At 41.7% G+C, this 19111-nt stretch overlaps 1 protein-coding gene across 2 annotated transcripts; it reads right to left on the reverse strand.

The window, feature by feature from the left end:
- Window positions 1-217: 217 nt before the first annotated feature.
- Window positions 218-17554, reverse strand: LOC110986447 (sorting nexin-5-like). Of its 2 annotated transcripts, XM_022248316.2 has the most exons (11): window positions 16972-17554; window positions 15131-15256; window positions 11281-11382; window positions 10330-10420; window positions 9659-9771; window positions 8801-8990; window positions 7843-7930; window positions 6249-6375; window positions 4530-4619; window positions 3789-3854; window positions 218-3184 (listed from the first exon to the last, which is right to left on the reverse strand). In XM_022248316.2, the coding sequence occupies exons 1-11, from the start codon at window positions 16972-16974 to the stop codon at window positions 3026-3028; spliced, it is 1155 nt and encodes a 384-aa protein (XP_022104008.1). In that variant the 5' UTR covers window positions 16975-17554; the 3' UTR covers window positions 218-3025. The 2 variants fall into 2 exon arrangements, with proteins under 2 accessions (XP_022104008.1, XP_086992004.1); XM_087135878.1 differs by lacking the exon at window positions 16972-17554 and having other exon boundaries at window positions 15131-15265.
- Window positions 17555-19111: the final 1557 nt, after the last annotated feature.

Consider the following 19111-nt stretch of genomic DNA (forward strand, 5'->3'; position numbering starts at 1 on the left):
GTTCACTCCCCTCCGGGGGTGGAAAAGAACAACGGCTTTTAAGCCGTGTCTGAGAGGGGAACACAGCTACGTCTGTCAACAGCGTCTCCGTGCATTTCAAGACCCGGCCAGCTCCAGACAACAGATACGGGATACACCCTCATCATTAAACTTCACTTATCACCAAATCTTTCCTTTCGTTGTAACAAATGACAAAATTAAACTGCAACTGGGGCTGTAGAATTCGCCTGCTTGTGATTTTAATGATACAGATTCACGGATTAAATCATTATTGCACCAAATGCATATGCCTGTCAAATCAGTCAATCGAATTATCAAAATGTAGAAATGGTATTTCCAAAGAATGCAATTAATTTCGGCAAAAGTAGGTTTATGAATATGAACCAAGAAACCTGAAGGAAAAATCCTTGGTATAGAAATCAATCCAGATTGATGATTTGGAATGTTCTTAACTGGGAAAGATTTATTATATAAACAAGTTTTGTTATTTCAATGGAAATTATTTAAGGCAATGGTAATTGTGCACGATACATTTCATCTTTAGTATATTTAAACCATATAAGCATTGTCACAATTTCAAATTGTTTGTACCAAGGGGTAGAAAATTTACTTTTATTTTAACATACAGATAAAGTTCAAAAATAAAAATCCACACTCACTTTGTGACATATAGGTCGGCTTAACGTGGGCCACCAGAAAAAAGGCGCAACAGCATGACTGGAACTTCAAAATGTCGGTTTTAATTAGTTTCAAAATTATCTGAATGTTTTTGTGCTAATGTCATGCTGTCAAGGCATACACAATACATTAATCACAATTATATCTGCTTAACATTTATACTTACAGACCGTGAAGGGCCTTCAACTACCAACAATTTTATCATTCATTTCTTCTCATCCAAAAAACAAACAGAAGTTTCAATCTGTGCATTTCATATGTTGAGATAGAAATGGCCGTAAAATAAACACTATAGTAATGTACAGCTCAGCTGGTTGCAAAACTAAAGAAATTCAATAAAATGACTTCCAGGTTTTAGAATTCGAATTCTGGATGTACAGTGTCAGTAATTTCTTCAACAAGATTAGAAAATAACACAAAAAAGCTTCATTTTGACACACATGTATAAACAAAAGAAATCAAATGAACTTGAATATTAATTTTGAAAACAGTAGCTTCATCGGTAATGCTGTGTTCTAACAAGTTAAGATTGTGTTTGTGCTGCACAGATTAAAATGAGCAGACATCTTAGGATTCTGGGGAGTTATTTTAAAGTTCACTGCCCTATTGTTTGATCAAATTCATACAAAAATGTCTCTGCAGATCCCAAACCGACGGCAACTCCAACCGTGTTGATTCTTGATAGTTTTCTCACAGATAACCCCATGGGCGTCATGGGGGGGACCAAAAAATGAAAAATAAAAAGAGAGGAAAGGAAAAGAATGAAAATTTGACACAAAATGGGATGAAACTCAAAACTGTGCATGGAAAAATCTCCAAACTGAATTCTTTCACTGTTAACGGTTAACTGATTCATTGCTGATGAGCGTCTTGTCCCCCCCCAAAAAAAACCCTAAAGGCGTCCATGGATATAACATAAAGAAATAAACCATGAACTAAATACCGTCTTGGTTACAAATGGCAGAAATAATCTACTTAATACGAAATAAACATTGAAATAACGGTACATATAAGTGTGATGGAGTATATAGAATCTGTTATATTAATAGGAAGTCTGAAAAAAAAAAAAAACACGGATACATATCCTCCTCTTCTGTTGCTTCACAGAGTGGATAAGTTAGTTCTGGCACATGCAGCGACGGTTGGTGCATATACTTCATGCACATAATTCTGGTGGGTATCCAATCTCTAATGTTTCACTTTAAAGAGTAAACACTTTAAACTTTCAGAAGAAAAAAGCCTAGGCTGAAAACGAAATTAAATCCTCTAGTAACTGTTGACTCAGTTGTCAACACTCATTCCAATCGCTCAACTCTGAATACCACAAACTGACCTACACAGCAAGAGCTGCGATCAAGATATCACAGGCCAATTACGTGTGAAAGCACAGAGACCATTTTTGAGGCCAGTGACAAGCTGTCCACCTGAACAAAGAATTTCCTCTTGGCATTTGTTCACGATTCATTTCTTGTTAGTTCACTTTTGGACCAGCTTACTTACAACTCAGCTACATAAGTGCCTGTCTTATGCTAGATATATACTACAATTTAAACTTCATTTAGGAAGTATACACAAGTGGGATTTTATACAGCACCTCAGCAGTGCAAGGCAATATTTGCCTCTGATACAATGATGCTGTATCCCTCCAACACCAAAAATACCCCCAATCCCCACCCCCGAACTAGGCCATTACATCAATACTGCCTCTTGCACTCCGTCCACGGATGACAAGAAAATGAAGCCTCTTTCAAAGCAAAAGATGACTGTCTATGTTGCAGGTCAAAGAAAACTGCCAATTTTAAAATGCAGACCAGAACAGTAGAAATTACATTACGTACAAAGAAATCTGTCAAGATATGAAGAATGTTCTTCGAGAAAAGAAGCACCAATCGAAGTGGTTAACAACATCTCAAGATAAGGCCTTTTTCACTTGCACACACATGTACATGCACACACAGAGTTGAAAGCAGGAATCACCAGCTCAGTGAATTGCTATATTCTAAAAGCAGTCAGGTTACTATGAAGTGTTTTGCAAACGAGCAGATACGATAAGCATGCCAGGTGGCTGTCTGTTTCTGTGTTCTTGTGGTACCATACATGGTTTTGAAAACATCCAAAGGACGACCCACAATTGGAGACAATTATTCCGTAATGTGACAAAAACAGTCACTTACTGTGTTAAGCGAGGCACCATGGACTACCAATGAATGCATTTTATAAATATTGATGTAGCTAAACTGTTTAACAAGTCGCTTATTTCAAAGGGAAGACCAGGCTTCCTTTAAGCCGAATGTCTCCTGTTACTCTATCCCATTTACACATCATTGAAAGCACTCCCAGCCGATCCTTATTGACCCGATCCATCGCTCAACTCCATCTGCTTGAGGGTGCTCAGGTCCTTGGCAAGGAGAGCTGAGATGTCCCGGGCAGTCTTGATTTTGGCCTCGGCATACAAGATGAGCGCCTTCTGGAACTCGACCACCCGCTGCCGGTGAAATTTGGTTATCTGAGGGATACAGATGGGCACATTCAGTTTGACAAAAAGTGCATGTTTGCCTCTATGGGGACACGGTTGGGTACTTCCTCCCCTCAGCAAAATGAAGAAACCAAAAAATAGGGAAAAAAGACGGGAAAAGACTAGAAAAAGAAAACATAAAGAGGAGTGACGGGCATCAATTTCATGAAAATGCCTAGGAATCATTATCTCCAGTTAATGGTCTTTCAATCTGCTACTGTTGAGTGCTTCCAAGTCCCCCTCCTTAAATAGAGCTACTCCCCTCCCTGGCAAATTCAATGCAAATGTGCCCAGCTTGTATTTAACCCGATCTTTTGTACAATAGTCCTCTCAAAGCCATAATTTTTGTCCAGCAAAAAACCTTCTGTACATGTTTGTCTAGGCCCCCTCCTAAATCCAACAAAATCTGACACAAATGAAATGAGAGCAATTATGCAACAGAATGTAACCTTTCATTTGTGGCACTGTGAAATGCACCGTTTCCCCACAACCTGTGGTGACTGTCATGCAACCAGCTCTTGAACACTCTTGCATTTTGTTACATCTCAAAAGGACGGCGTTACTTCAAGTCCTCAAGATTAGCACAAGCACTTACCTCTTTCCTGGCAATTTCGGATATGGCATTAAACTCCTTCTCTCGCTTTTCTTTGAGCTCCTCGGCCTGTTAGAGAAATAAAAATGAAGTAACAGTACAAAATCAGAACTAAATCACAGCTGACGCCAAGATCTCTAGACAAGAGACTGACAGCTCATCTTTTGACACCACAGGACTGCGAGGGCAGTTCATATTTTAGTTCTTTGCAAAGGCCCCATGAGAATGCCTTCTACAGTTCATGCGCACAGCATATAGTGTTTAAAATATGGCAACACTGGAGGGACTTACATGCGTGTAACAAGCACTAAACGTGGTGCTCAAGGAAGTTACTTTTCTGTTATTTCTAAAAACAACTTCTGACACAATCTTTTCTAACACAGCATAGTAGTGTCATGTGCAAGCAAATTAAGGAATGGTTGGACAGCCTAACAACAGATATTTGAACCAACCCTACAGCAGTTGGATAATTAGACACTTTTTGAAACACTGTCTAAATTGTCGACCCTTGCATTGTTTGAACAGTCATCGAGAGACAAAATTGAATCCACCTCCCCTCCAAACACAAATCACAACCACTTGAACTTGACTGAAAGGACAAGCTTTGCCCAATCATCAATTAGAGTGGGCGAATAAAATTAACAGTCCAAACCTCAGTGGCACGTTTACATTTAAAATGAAAAACAAAAACAGTCCTTGAAAACAAACCAACATTACGAACCAACCACATACTGCGGTACTTACAGCTTCTTTCTTGAGCGGTTTGGCTTTCTCTAGTGACTTGGAGGCATTCTCATACTCCAGCAGCTTACATGTCCTTATGAACAGCATCGACTGGATGAAAGAAGGAATGGACGTCAAAGACGCAGCAGGCACTTCAAAGAAAAACTAACCACTTAACCCATCAAGTGTTTGCTAGCAACCTACTGGAGCTTCCAGGAACCTTAGCTGTAGCATATTTTCATTCATTCTTCCAGTGGGCATGAAGCAACAAATGCATTGGCACAAAGGGGGTCTCGGTCATTTCAAGTGGCTGCACCAGAGATTTGAAATAATCTCCCGTACACCATCAGAGCTGATTCTTTAGAAACATTCAAATCAATGCCAAAAACAAATCTCCTCGCCCAACTGTAGTTTTGATTACATGTTGTTTTATATAGACAATCACTGACTTTCTGGCTGCGTCCGAAACAGGCTTCCAGAGCTCCGGCTGGATCTATTGTCTACGCGTCTCCACGCATTTCCAATGGAGCAAAGACCCAGACCTAGCTCTAGGCAAGAGATTCAGATGCAGCCTCAGACAACTTGACTAGGATAATGGTGGACATCAGGGCAAGCGCCATGAGCACTTCCTACGGTGGATACTGGCGCTATAGGAGACTTCATAGTTATTAATCCTGCGACTAGAATTTGAAGCCACTACTGTGATAATACCAGGCTCGTACTCAGCTTATATGTCTCTTTAACTGATGGTGTACTTACGACCTGCCAAATGCATGTGTGAGTGTGATACCTTCACAGTAAAGGCCCCCCTTCAGATCAGTCCACATAGTAACAGTGGGCTGTCTCTAGCCTTTCTAGATCTTGCAAAATCTCTTTGAAGCCCAAGGGTGAGATTGGAGGGAAAAATGACATATCCACAAAATAATCATCGGAGGTTTTGAAGGCCCCCACAGCAGCAAAGGAACTATGGCATGCAGTTGTTTTCTTATTTTTCTTCCTCTTCACAAAAGCTTTAAAAAGTGATAAAAAGTAAACTAAACAGCTATGTGGTGTCTTACAGTGATTTTTTGCATCGTTACATATTCGTGTGTATTAAGCACGCTACACATTTAGCAGGGCAACTTTCCACACAAGGGAAAACAAAATACGTACACAAATAAATTGTAAAATACCCCTGTGTCTGGGTACCAAACCTCAATGATTATTGCATACGTGGCGCAGCAGAGCTTTGACGACTGGAAGCTCAAAGACTGTTATACATGTGGCCATGACTTCAACATTAGCAAATTTTGCCTGGTACTTATGTGCATACTTTTTAAATAAATGACACCTAGCAAAATTGTTGTGTGGTTAAGAAATAGCCGTTGCCTGAACTTGTATGAATGATGCATCAGGATCCTGCGCTCTCTCTGCCTACACACAATAGTTTGGGTGATGTATATTCATGTCATATTATGGCCAAGGAGGAACTTACTGTCCTGGGAAACTATGAGCAACTACACCAGGGTTTGGGCAAATAGAATCTTACCTCAGGCAAGTACATTTTCAGTGCTACTTGCCTAATGGACAATTAGTTAAAAAGATTGATGTTTAGGCTAGCTCGAGATTTACCTTACTTTTGTTTGAAATCTCCTGAAATGAAGAAAATCCAGATGAAAAAATTTGAAATGGTTGGAGCAAAAATAACTTTGGAAAAAGTTGACAGCTGAGTGAATTTGAGTAATCCTTTTCATGACATACCTTCTCTGAATCCAAGTATTTTGCATAGTGGTCCAGGCAGAACCCCAGCGTCTGCTCGTCGTTGGCAACAAAGATGTCGATTCCGTGGGAGTAATGCTCAACAGCCTTGGCAAAATGCAACTGCAACCTGAAAAAAGTGGCAGGGACCATACATAAGAAAATTACATAACAGATCCTAGCTTAGTATCCACTGGCCAACAAGCAGGGACATGAGATTCAGTACAACTTCTCGTAATCCGTAACCCACTTTGTCGATTTCTCTTCTTAATAAATTCGGGTTTTTTGTCTTCGATGCGTTTTTTGATGGACCTTTCCCATGAAATACGCAAATAAGGCAGGTGCATGCACATTACTACCACTGGTTGGCAAAGTTGCTTAAATCTTTGACGTAACAATACAAATCTCCATGAGCGCGTCACTATCGCCGTTTCTGTGCTAGTATAGTTTGACATGAGTGCCAAACTTAAAGACGAGGAACTGTTACTTTCTAACCTCAGGACACTGAAAACTTCACTTAGTTTTGAAAAAAGTGTGCTCAAGTATCGGGCAAAGGCTGTAATATGGTTTTGATTGACCATCAATGCTCCAGGTTATGGTTACTAGCAGCTCGTCTATACTACCCACAGTGTTGACGGCTGCACTTGCCAACCAGTGGTAGTAGTGCGCATGTGCCAGTCCAATTTGCATATTTCATGGAAAAGGTCCATTATTTCATGACTCCACAATCAATGACTCGTTCCTGTCACTTTGTTGCTTTCATGAAGCTCATGCTTTTGTTGTTTGAAGTTTCTCTCTTTTACATTTTTCTGAGAAATGCTCACATGGCACAATGTCTTCTGGTTTTGTTTAACCGGTATTCTGTCCTTTCTCATTTTTCTGCTTATCCAGAGAAAAAAAAATGCCAACAATCGCAACAGTCAAGTGTTGTTACTGCATGCATGACTGGAGTCGCCAATAAGGAGCAGCTGGGGACAAAGTAATGCCAAGAGCCAAGCCGTACATATTTGGTTATTTGGCACACAGGGTTTGGGATTTGAAGGAAGAAATTCTGAAATCTTGGTTCTGAGATGAACGCCGAAAGTTTGGAAAACATGTTGGGACTAATAAATGGGAAAAGAAACAGCAAAAATATTTATAAAATGTTGTAAAACATCACTAGCAGTCTAAGACACTTTTTATGCACAAAATAATTTCCATTATTATTCAACTACAAGGTTGGCATTTTCAATCAATTCTGAGCACTACAATGCACTACTTATTCCTAATTTTGGCGGAGCAGACAACAGTGACAATGCTCGGATTCTCCACTGGTACGGACTAACTGGGTTCAAAAATGAATGAGGACCACAATCAGTCATCACAGGACGTTTTCCAAAAACTGCAACCTCATCCCCAGTTTTTGCTTCATCTTTTGAAAGATTCCAAACTTTGGCCTCTCACTAATGATGACAGTCAGTTCAACATGGAGCTGCTTCAAGACCAAAGGTCTGAACTGAAAGGACTGAATTTACAAAACTTAGTCGGAGCTGAAATCCCGCTCACAGCTGGGTCCACATATGGGGCTTAGACCCCTCCGCCCAGTGGTCACGCTTACTTATTGAGGTCTGAAACGGGTCCTTCTTCGGCTGCAGTGCTGGCCAGACACAAGGCTGTAGAGAGATTGTTCAGGGAGGCTGAAAATCCTGTAAAAGATACGAAATTGATGATGAAATTGACAGCCGTACGGTGGCACTCTTCATGGGCTTAAGGCAGATCCTGAACAGGTCGGAACCTGATAAAAGGGAGACCGATGACAACTATTTTTTTATAAAGTCATGATATCAAGCTTCATGCGAAGTGGTGGCCAATGATGTAATTGAGTCTTTCTCACACCCCTCGAACTCCATTCACAAGTCGAGTCATATTCCTGTTCACCATGTTATTTATAACTGGTCTTATGAAATGACCTTGGACTTAATTTTAGACTTTTGCCCTGCCCGACGTATACTCAGCGTATAACACTGTATACTCAGCGTTTGCGCCTGAAGAAAAAAACAAGCATACTCGGGTGGGACTCGAACCTACAATTTCCTGCTTACTAGTACAGAAGTCTAAATCATTCAACCACCAAGCTTGCCGGTGTCAGCTGGCTGGTTCTAGTTAGATGCAGCAGCCAGACACAAGTCTGGCAGGGCAAAAATACAAAATTAATTAACGTCCCTGGCGCAAATCTATCCATCCATCCATAGACTATGGACTTGTGAAGAAGTTGTAAAAGGACGTGTGGTGGACTCAACTATAGCATTGGTAGTTGTTGAACTACAGATCCCTACACCTATTAGAATGCTGTAAAACCAGAAACAAGAAAGGGTGAAATTTGAAGGGTGATCAGCATAAACCTACCACTAGTGTTCATAAACACTAACAGGTGATTTAAAAACTGTCTGAAAAAATGTTGAGTGCGCTACACAAAAAGTGTAGCAAGTTTTAGTTTCTGACTAACAAGCTGGGATCACCGAACAAAAAGCTCAATAATAGGTGCACAAATGGAAAAAAATACAAAACAGGCGTACTCTCACTGACGTTCAGCATGTTATTGAAATGCAAGCTGCTGTCTGTCATGATCTTGACCATCTCATTGACGGTGCTGCGCTCCTTCTGGAAGGAGGGGTCCAGGTCTTGGTGGCCCCCCTTGCGCACCTCACCTACCACTTTGGTCAGGTTGGTCAGGAAGGAGTTCTTCAGCTTGGCTCGCACAGGCGGCTGAGATGAAGAAAAGGAAACAGGTGCAAAGTTGGATCTGACAAGTTAGCAGGTAATCTGATCACGCACATGTAAACATATGGGCCACTAGATCTGAACTGTAAAAACTGGGTTCCCAAGGGATGAATATCTATCCCAAATTATCCAAATAAATGTGCAGAGTGATCATTCAGCAAAATCACATCAGGCCACAAGTTGGTCACAAGTCAGGTCACAAGTCAGGCAACAAGTCTGGTCCGGTCAAGAGTCAGGTCACATGTCTGGTCATGAGTCAGGTCACCAGTCAGGTCACAAGCAACGGGGGATTAATTAGTGCCAACGGACCAGAGGGATGACCTTTTGAATACCCTATGATTCAACTTGAGACTGGCTAACTTGTGTTGGAGTCTAGTCCTAATATTTGAGTACTTAGTGCTTCAGGTACTGACCAAATCTGATTTCACTGATGACGTACAATGAACATTGAGAAGATAGCAGACATTGGGCCTGTCATTCCACACAACATTACCCATTCCATTCCAAGTTTTTACTGAAGTGAGTGGCACCATTGAATTAGGAAATGCCAAATGAATGCACATGCTGTGAAGGATGAAATAAGTTAAGGAAGTCCATGTGGGTCTATGTCAAGGCATTTCCAGTATCAAAGGAAACTCTACACTTTTCCTCACCTCTGGTTCCGTGAGGAATTTGCCCAAAGATTCATTCTTTCCAAGGAAGTTGTGGCGGATAACCAGTTGCAAGTATTTTTCCAGCGATCGGCAATGCTTGTAAAATTCATCCCCTGGGTAAAATTTTTTTTAGTTCATTTCACAAGTATTAAGCAATACATTTTGTATACATAGCTTTTTTCAGTACATTCTTTAATGGTATACATTGCATGTTTGAGTTCATTTGTTGATGGACGTTAATGCTGAAAAATGAAAAGTGTACTTAATTTATGCTGCACAAGATAGACCTTTCATACTGAGAATGAAGCATTCACAATTGGGCTATCATCTCAGATGTCAAAACTATGTATGCACCAAAACAACCATACTCTTATGGCAACATATGAGTGACAGTAAGATTTTAAAACATACTTCAACTAGGCTCATCAAAGTGTGACCGTACTGCACGTTTGTGTTGTTAAGAAATACGTGTAAATGACCAGTGGTTAAACCACAGTTAAATCAAGCCCAAACTTGCCGTCTGCAGAGGCCCCAAGCTCGCACACAGGTGCATGTTAATTACCTCTTCAAACAACTTGCCCAACTATGAGCGTCAAGTCTAAAGAGCGTGTACAAGTCTGGTGCCACCGCAGTAACAGCGTCGCCTCCGATAAGTCTGTATCAGTACTGACCTTTGACCGTGGCATCAGAGCCCAACTCTCTCTTCGCCTTGGCCGCTGCATCTGCCGCCGATGCTAGAGGCCTCACTGGTAAGGGTGGCATCTACACAGGAAACAATATTGTCTTGTCTTAGGACCCGTTTGTTTCATAAGGATCTGGATCTCAATCACAGATCCCAACACCGGTTTGCTCCATCCATGAGGCAGGTTCTGGTGTCAGTGAACCCACAATGGATTGCCGATTGAGATTTGGATGTCCACGTAAAACAAACAGACCCTTACGCACAGACACAAAGTTTGCCGGAAGGGGGTGGGTGGAATACAGAATTGAAGGGGGGGGAGTACTGACCAATAATTTGAAATCACCGCCAAATTTCTGAACTATGCAACAGCAGCACGATTTCAAAGTAATCCTTCACAAGCATACCGGGAGGTTCAGAGGAGTCTGCAGGAATGAGGAAGAGGTAAGCTTCACATGGGACTTGAGGCCCCTTCTTGAAATTGAAGTGCAAGGAATGTGTCATAGTTTCTGGCCAGAGACAGAATTTGAAGGATCCGTCCTAACCAGCTGGGTCCACTTTGCTGGGATCCGTCCTCACATCTTCACAGTCTTCGGACTATAAATTCCAGGGAACTCCAGGTTGCATCTTGAATGAGTTCCTTGGAGGACTGGCACTGCCTCAATCCCTCAAAATCCTTTGGTTATTCACATCAGTTTATATGACTTCAAGAAAACTCTAGGGCTGAAGTTATGTACCTGTAGGCTGAGCAAACAGCACAAGGCCAAGCGCAAGACTTTGACATTAATAAAGCATCCTTGAAAATCAGCCACACATTTTAACCACAAACAGCCTCAATCTTCAAAGATCCTCTAAAATGCCTTGAAACATTTCCGAAGATTAAGGAGGGACAGGCTTACAGAAGTCTCCCAAAAATTCTCACAGTTTTGAAGTCAATACTTACGATGATTCCGCTAGTGTCAGTATCCGTCATGAGGCAATGGTGGAGCCACTCAACGTCTTCATAAACACGCTGAACCGTCGCTTCCTGCCCACCCTCTTCTAACTGCAAAAGTGGTACACAAAAAGATTTCTCTTGTGTGAAGGTTTGTGGTTTTAGCTAAAGTGCACCAGGAAAACATCTGTTATCATTGCATTTTGTAAGAATGAACAAGAATTTTCCCTAAGAGTTTGAAAGTAAACACTTTGGGAATCCAGATGACTGATCTTGATATCTAGAAAACAGAGGGAACAAAATGAATTTCAACCTTGTCGAATGGCATACAAACATACGCATTTTATTGGGTTACACTGTCTTTATATTACTAATACAAATACCTGTACATATAAGCAGAGCTGTGTATACAGAGAGTAGTGCCAACTTCAGATTTCTGAAACAAAATTGCTGTTTTTATGTGCACAGTGGAGCACGCAGCTATTTTATACTGGCTAACATACCGGCCAGTTTGCTTCCAACAATGGTGATACTCATATTGCAACTACATGCATCTCTATCGTATGCACGGCTCTGCATGTAAGTAGTGTTAAGCACTACCTGACAGAACATGCAAAGCCTGATCATACAGCACAAAGGATGAAGTAAAATCCAATCAACACCAGCCATCCATCAGTGCGTGCTGTTTAACGTGATTGCATATTAACCGTAAAAAGATTTGGCACAACTCTTTGTGCAGGTCTGCACGTGTAAAACATTTAGCCACCACGCCGGTCATGTGTAGACTGTAGAGGATGCCAAGGTGTTTGGTGAATGGGGACACCGCACAGGATTAATAAAACAGGAACATATATGAGCTCGTCATTCTGAAATACGGTCAGGTGCAAGCAGTCAGCCTAAGATCTGTAGATTACTCAGCTTGACAGGTGACGTTTTTGTTTAAAAACAAAACAGAAAAGGGCAGGTGGCAGGTGGACGGAGAATCTCAAGGTGTACTTTTATTTACTTATTATGTATCATCTTCAAATTAGTGGGAAAATTTTCAAACAGGTTTAGAATGGGGGGATGTGTTCGGACATTTGAAGGTGTGTACATTTACATGTGTAAATCATGTGCCAGTCACAGCCATAATTAGAAATTTTTCTGAATCAGCAGAAATCTGACAGTGTAGTAATGCAATGGTACCCTGTACATGTTCCATTGCATGAAACCATTAAGCACAAAACTGAACCAAAATAGCAGCACAACTGTTCTTCAGTCACAGATCCAACAAAATCAAGCAAAACCAACTGTTGGACGTGCACTTGTACCTGTACGGTGAATTTGTGTGGGTTATGGCTGAATGAGAAGCATTTATCTACGTATGTATTAACCCTAACCCCCTTGGCTTTTTTGCTTGGCACCATCCTCAATCCTTCAAAATCCTCTGATTATCCATGCAAAAAATTGCATTCAGCCTAAATCCTCCAAAATCCTCCAATACTTCTGGAACAGGATCCTTTAAGGGGTGCCCACTGCCTCAATCCTTAAAGATCCTCGGGTAATTCCTATTATTGTGTTGAGATGGTGTGAATGGTATCCTGGAGCAGTATAGATGATTTCATGTATAACTGTATCCATGGCCGAGTACAAACAACACATGGTCTGACTCACAACCTGTCCTTGACACAGTGCATCCAATCAGCCACACATCCTCGATCCTCCAAAATCCTCCAAACCTCCCAGAGGATTTTGGAGGATCGAGTGATAAACGTTTAACAAACTGATAATATCATGATTGTGCATCCATGTACAACGTACATGAATTTGTAGTGCACATTTGTATGTTCATATACATGTACCATACAAGATACAGAACTCTGATTTTGTCTCTACCAGCTTCAGCAAAATCTAGTGGGAAAAAAAAGGAACTTGCTTTTTATGAGAAACCCTACTAAAGCTTGGGTAATTTAGGCTTTCTGGGAAACTTAAGAAGTTGCAAGTAAATGTCATGGGAGACCTATACCATAGGTACGGGAGACATGGCAAGATCAGGGTTTATTCCACACTGTGATGAGAAAGAACCTTGTGTACATGTACATGTAGTAATAAGATGCATGATATTATGCACAGAAGATGAACATGTACAATTGTACAATGACCTACAAGTACAGGAAGTTTGCTTTTTAAAAAGTGCACTTTGAAACTGCCCGATTTAGTTCCTAACCCCCATCCCCACACATGTACATGTTAAAGACATAACCCCCCATCCCCCTGTCTGTTGTCTAATGCCTTCTTAGACTCCAAGGTAAGGCACAGTACTACAAATACACTGCCAGCAACCACGAACAGGAAGTGGATCATACTACACAGCACGATGACACATGCCTTTTCCTGCTTGCACGGCCCGGCAAATCAAAAGCAAAACTGACATTGTTTGCGATCACTGAGCACACGTTACCAGCGTCTCTAATGATATTGAATCACAAGACTTGCTTCTGGAGCTTAATTCTTAATTGAGAGTTATTTGCATGCATCTGATCAGGATACTGTCAAACACTTTAGTGATTCCATCTCTAACCTATTTGCTCCATAGAAACATTGAAAAAGAAATACTGTTATTCAACTTGATATTTAGCACACGGCAACTGATCAATGACTAGATAAAAAGAACAAGGTCAAGTGATGTGAATTGATATAACCTTCCTGACAAGCCAACGACAGGCAATTCTGTTGAATTTCGCTCATCTGACAAGTGCAATTCAGAACTCCTGCTGAAAGTGAAACCATTGCAATCTGTAGGGACCAGCACGATGCACGTTTTCATGGATTCTGTTAGATTCAACAGGATACCTGCAGAGCCTGAGCACAGCCTCAATGCAGCATGAATAAAAAGTGTTAAACTGGACATAATGCAATCTGAGCTATCCAAGTGCCTCCCTAAAATTTATTAGCCATGTTTAAGAAGTTAGTAACCAACCGACGTGCAACCCATTTTTTGGGGGGGAGGGGTGTTACATTCCCCCAATGAAGGTCCATTCCCCTTCCACCCATCTAACCTTCCCTCCTTTGCATTTGAAATCTTGAAATGTACATGACCTACCGGTATGTACAGGCTACCGTTTACAGGCTTTCAGTGCCCCCCTGAAAAATACGAGCAGAGCACAGAGAGCACTGTAATTTTATCAGCTTCTCCAAAGTTGAAAACACACACACCTACAGTTAAATGGATGCAGCCAGTAGTGATAGGTGTAAAATTTCTGACCACAACAAGGAAATTTAAAAAATCAGAGAGTGGCAAGTGTGTCATTGTGAACGACTTCTGATGAAGTGTATTCACTATGTATGTGTACGTGTGGCAGAGAGTCTTCGCCCATCCCTCCTATGCCTCCAAGGAAAGGTGGTGATTCCGTTTCTAAAATGCTGGCACTTTCAATCCCCCAATAAAAAATAAACAACTTTGCAACAACGTCTCCAAGAAGGTCACCTTGTAACCCTCCCCCCCCCAGTTACGCCCCTGCAAGTGGTATATGGATACATGTGCATCACATCAGGTTAAAAAAAAAAAACATTGGTAGATAATTTTGACAGAGTACATACATGCACATGTGGATATAGGACACTGTACCATGGGGCAAATTCAAGTGATGACAATTTACTGACCACCAGTGGTCAACCGGTCAATTTCTCCTGTTGATTTAACCTGTACACAAAAAATATACATTTTGTACCAAGCAAAAGGGACCAGTCGTTGACAAACGGTCATTGTTCACACTTCCCCCTTGTGGCTCCCATTTAAGCTGGAATCCTGACCATTCCTCCCAACCTGGTATCCTGCCCACTTCCCTTCCATCCAAACCAGGGTGAAGGAAATTCTCACCTTCTTTGTGACCACGTCAAAGATGATGGTGCTGCCATTTTTCGTGGCCCCTGTCACCTGTACCTGATACCAGGGTTCAAAGGGCGCGTCGTTGGTAGCCTCTCCATTCTGTTCAGTAACCTCCTCCTGAACCATATCCAGAAAACAAGAGATAAACAAGGCAATAGCCACTGGTCATCCTGTAATGTCCAACAGGATACTAAATCAGGGAAAGAAGAAACGCAACGTTGGGGACCTCCAACCAGCTCTGGTCAAATATCGATTGCTTTTTAATAATCGGTAAATTCACAGCCTGAATAGGAATTGTGTCCTTGATTTCATACAGAACCAAGAATTGTGCATCTTGAATGGTTCATGTTGAATGGCGGAAATATCCCTCCTTTTGTGGCAACTTTTTACTCTTATAGACGAGAGAAAATAAGAGGCATGAATATTTGGCCACGAACAGGTACTGATTATGTTCTCGCTTTTGTACCATACCAGCCAGTAACTCAACGTGTGTGGTCGGTGTTTTGGAGGACTGCAACATTGCACTGTGAAAAGTCTGATTTTGGGTTTCTTGCTTACATTGTTTTTGTGGACTTGAATTCCCAAGATGGATATTTCTTCCAGAAATGACATCACATGGTTTCACAAAAAAAAGAAAAATAAAACATCATTGCAATTTAACTTAACATTTGATGGAAAGAAGTCCATCAAGGCCCTAAATACAGATGCCACTCGTTTTTTCCTTCAGCGACCTACATGTATTGAGGTAGGCCCTATTCACTTAGAAAACACTTAGAATTGTTCCGACCAGTGTCATGGGGTTTGTACACAAGGCATACAGCAATATTTATGGCATCGGTTGAAAAACGGCCACTTGAAAAGGTACTATTAGTTATATACGGACCACCCATGGGGATTGTAAATTTGGGGACCTTGTTCCTAAAATAGAGGAGAGAGTTACATTTTAACTTGTCAATTCAACTTGGTAGATGACTGTGACATCATGCTCAATAAGTGTAGGGTTGATGTTTTCAAAAGAGGGAAGGGTTTTCAGTTTTGCGGGAAATTATGAGTGTGTGTTTTAACAGATGACACACGGTGGATTTAAATTTGCATGGCTAGTTTATTAGTAAGAAAGTCACATTTTCTCACAATTTACAATTTGAAATTTCCAAAAAATAGGGTCAGCGCAATAATTTGAATAAAGAGAGCATTGGCTTTGTTCTTTGGGGGACTTATAATACCCGTTTTGCAAGATTAAAATGACAAGAAAACTGGGGGGTCCCAAAGAACACAATCCCCCACCAGTGACTGTGGGCACAAACCCTATCATCATCATAGACTGGTCTGAAAATTCTGAGTGTTTTACCTAATTTTTTTCCCTGCTAGTGCTAAATTTGACTTTTCACTACATGTACATGATGAAGGCCTCCATCATTTTATTGCTTTCAGATGGCCAACAGCTGGGCTTAATACAAGGGAAAATTAGTGAAGAGTGGCAACCATAGACATGTATATGGGAATTCTTTCCTTAACCCTAACACTCCTCAGTCCTCCAACAGGTGAAGGATTGAGGAGTGTTAGGGTTAAGAAGTAACACGCAACTGGATGTTTTTGTTTTATGAAAGAGTTCCATATACGGACGCACTTGACACACCGTGCACAAACCCAATGAGACTGGTCTAAAACTCATGTGTTTTCTGATTACACAATTTGGTTTTTCCGCTCCTCAGTTGAACTTTTCTAGACACGTTTTTGCTTTCTGAAGGCTATATAGTATAACTATATGTAAGGAACACTTACTGGTGTCTGTATATGGAACTCTTCCCTTGTTTCAATTATTTAGCACTCACCATTCCAATTTCGATTCAGTGATGTGTAGTGAGCTCAGTGGACAGGTTCAAAAACTGTAAGAATGTTTGGTTTCTGTCAATCTGCTCAACTTTCAAGCAGATCATTTAGCTAAGCTCGAATAGGTCAGCTGCAAGTCTTTCCCTCTTTAATACAAAGCTGAAACTACTTCCCCTCCTATCCCATTCATTGATCCAGTTGACTAGTAGAAAGAAGCCAGGCCCGACAAGGTCAGTGCACGAAAAGGATAGCCAGGCATTACCAGCATGACCAGGGACTGTTGGAAAATTGTGGAAAGTGGTTGAGACGAAATTTTTCACCGTCGCTACACGAAACACCCTCCTGAAGCTTGCTTTAAGTCTGAAATCAGTTTCCAACTCCAAGTGATAGTCGCTCCAGGCAAGCGTCGATCAAAACGCTTAAAAAGAACAACTTCCCAAAATTCAAATGAATGAAGGCGAATCCTAGCCTTAAACTTTAAAGCACACTCAGTAGTCGAGACTTCGTCAAGGATGCAGAATTCGACACAACTTCACCACTCGCGCGAGCTCAGCTCCGATCCCCGTGACACGGTAGCCGGGACTTGTACCCAACCACACGTCTATATCTTGCATATCGATGTATTTTCGAACCAGTCTATTTGTTCGCTTGGTATAGCCCGCCCTCTATGTATTTGGGTGCGGAGACGCCCCTTATTTCCGGATATGAGTGGTTTCTCTCTCTCCCTATGAGGAGTCCCTCTATCCCCCCCCCCCAGGATGGGGAGCATGGTTGCGAGGCGTGACTACCGAGAGCATTTTTTTTAATTACACAACTGTCTGGCAGTGGTGTAACTAGGGGGGCACGGGAGGACGTAACCCCCCCCCGAGATGACACCCCGTTCTCCTCGGGTGCCCACCCCCATTTGAATCTCCGTTGGGGGTTATAATATACCGGTAGCTGGCTATGAAGCTGCAGCTTATGTGGTTCCCCCTTGAAAAATATGTTGCACCCCAGGGTGTCCCCGGACATTTAACCCTATACATGTATATATAAAGTTTATTCTTAAAATAGCCTACTTGCGCCACTGCTGTGTGGGCCCGCAGGCAGAGCGGCTTTCCTAGGGCGCTGTCAGTGGCCTACTTCCCCTGTCAAATCGACGGTCAGACATGGAGCAAGGTGATCAGACAAGTGAGTTCCCCGTTGAATTTCAACTAGACCGATTTCCCCAACGCGTTGTGTAAAACAAGTTCGCATACCGAAGTCGGAATGGATATCCACCAACTTCTTGACCAGGGGTGGGTCATCCACTACGTTTTGGCAGTGAAAACGAAAATTGCGGATTTAAGATCATTTTCAAACTGATCATCAACATCTGATGAATATTTCACAATATGCCCTCAGAGGCGTATCCCGCTTTTAGTTGGGGGGATTCAAAAGCGAATGCTGCCTCGGGCTCATTCAACATGATGTTGAGAAGAAATTAAAAGCCTCAAGGCTTACTCGCGGCGTTCCAGATACCCTTGCTTCATTTGCTGGTACTAATTGTTTTCCTAGGTTTTTGGTGCTAATATAAATATACCGATTACTGTCTTTTGTTAGTTAAAAAAATCAATCGGGGGCAAGAACTGGAGCGAGTGATTCTGACATTCGAAGCAAGACGGAAAGAACCCCCCCCCCGTGTGTTGATCATTGTTTGACCGAATCTCAGGAATTTTTTTCAGACGGGGATGTGTTAGTAGGATATTCTAGAGACAGAGTATGTCAGTAAGGGTCCCTCCGTCCCACATCCTGCCGGCCGGGGTAAAGATTCTGACGTCAACTTGAACAAGGATCATTTTCAGGATAAAAGTGTCACTTTTTCACAGAGGGAGGAAAAAAACATGAGTGTTCGGGCGCGTTTTATGTCCGACTGGGGATACAACTAGTGTATTTTCATATGGGGAAATCGTTTACTAGTCTTGTGATTAGTCTTCATGGCTCGGGGAAGCTTCCCATGATGTACGGGCTTTACTTGGGAAAAATAAGTCATAGCCTTTTATTGAAGTCGAGTTGTGTGTAGGTGTATGTGCAGGCGTGCCATACATAGTGTGGACCTCTGCACAAAAGAAGTCCACACCATGTTCCCACTCTCTGAAAAACAGTTTCAGTGGCATTTGGGGG

This window comes from Acanthaster planci, linkage group LG04 (genome assembly GCF_054643075.1).
Source record: "Acanthaster planci isolate LZ-2023a linkage group LG04, COTS_SCS, whole genome shotgun sequence".
Lineage (NCBI taxonomy): Eukaryota > Metazoa > Echinodermata > Asteroidea > Valvatida > Acanthasteridae > Acanthaster > Acanthaster planci.

What these genes read in the sequence shown, in the direction of transcription:
- LOC110986447 (XM_087135878.1), bottom strand. Translation starts at nt 15,265, where the DNA reads ATGGTTCAGGAGGAGGTTACTGAACAGAATGGAGAGGCTACCAACGAC. An exon ending in TTGACGTGGTCACAAAGAAG is followed by an intron (nt 11,383 to 15,130) that starts GTGAGAATTTCC and finishes CCACTTTTGCAG; the next exon opens with TTAGAAGAGGGTGGGCAGGA. An exon ending in AATACTTGGATTCAGAGAAG is followed by an intron (nt 4,620 to 6,248) that starts GTATGTCATGAA and finishes TCTTTCATCCAG; the next exon opens with TCGATGCTGTTCATAAGGAC.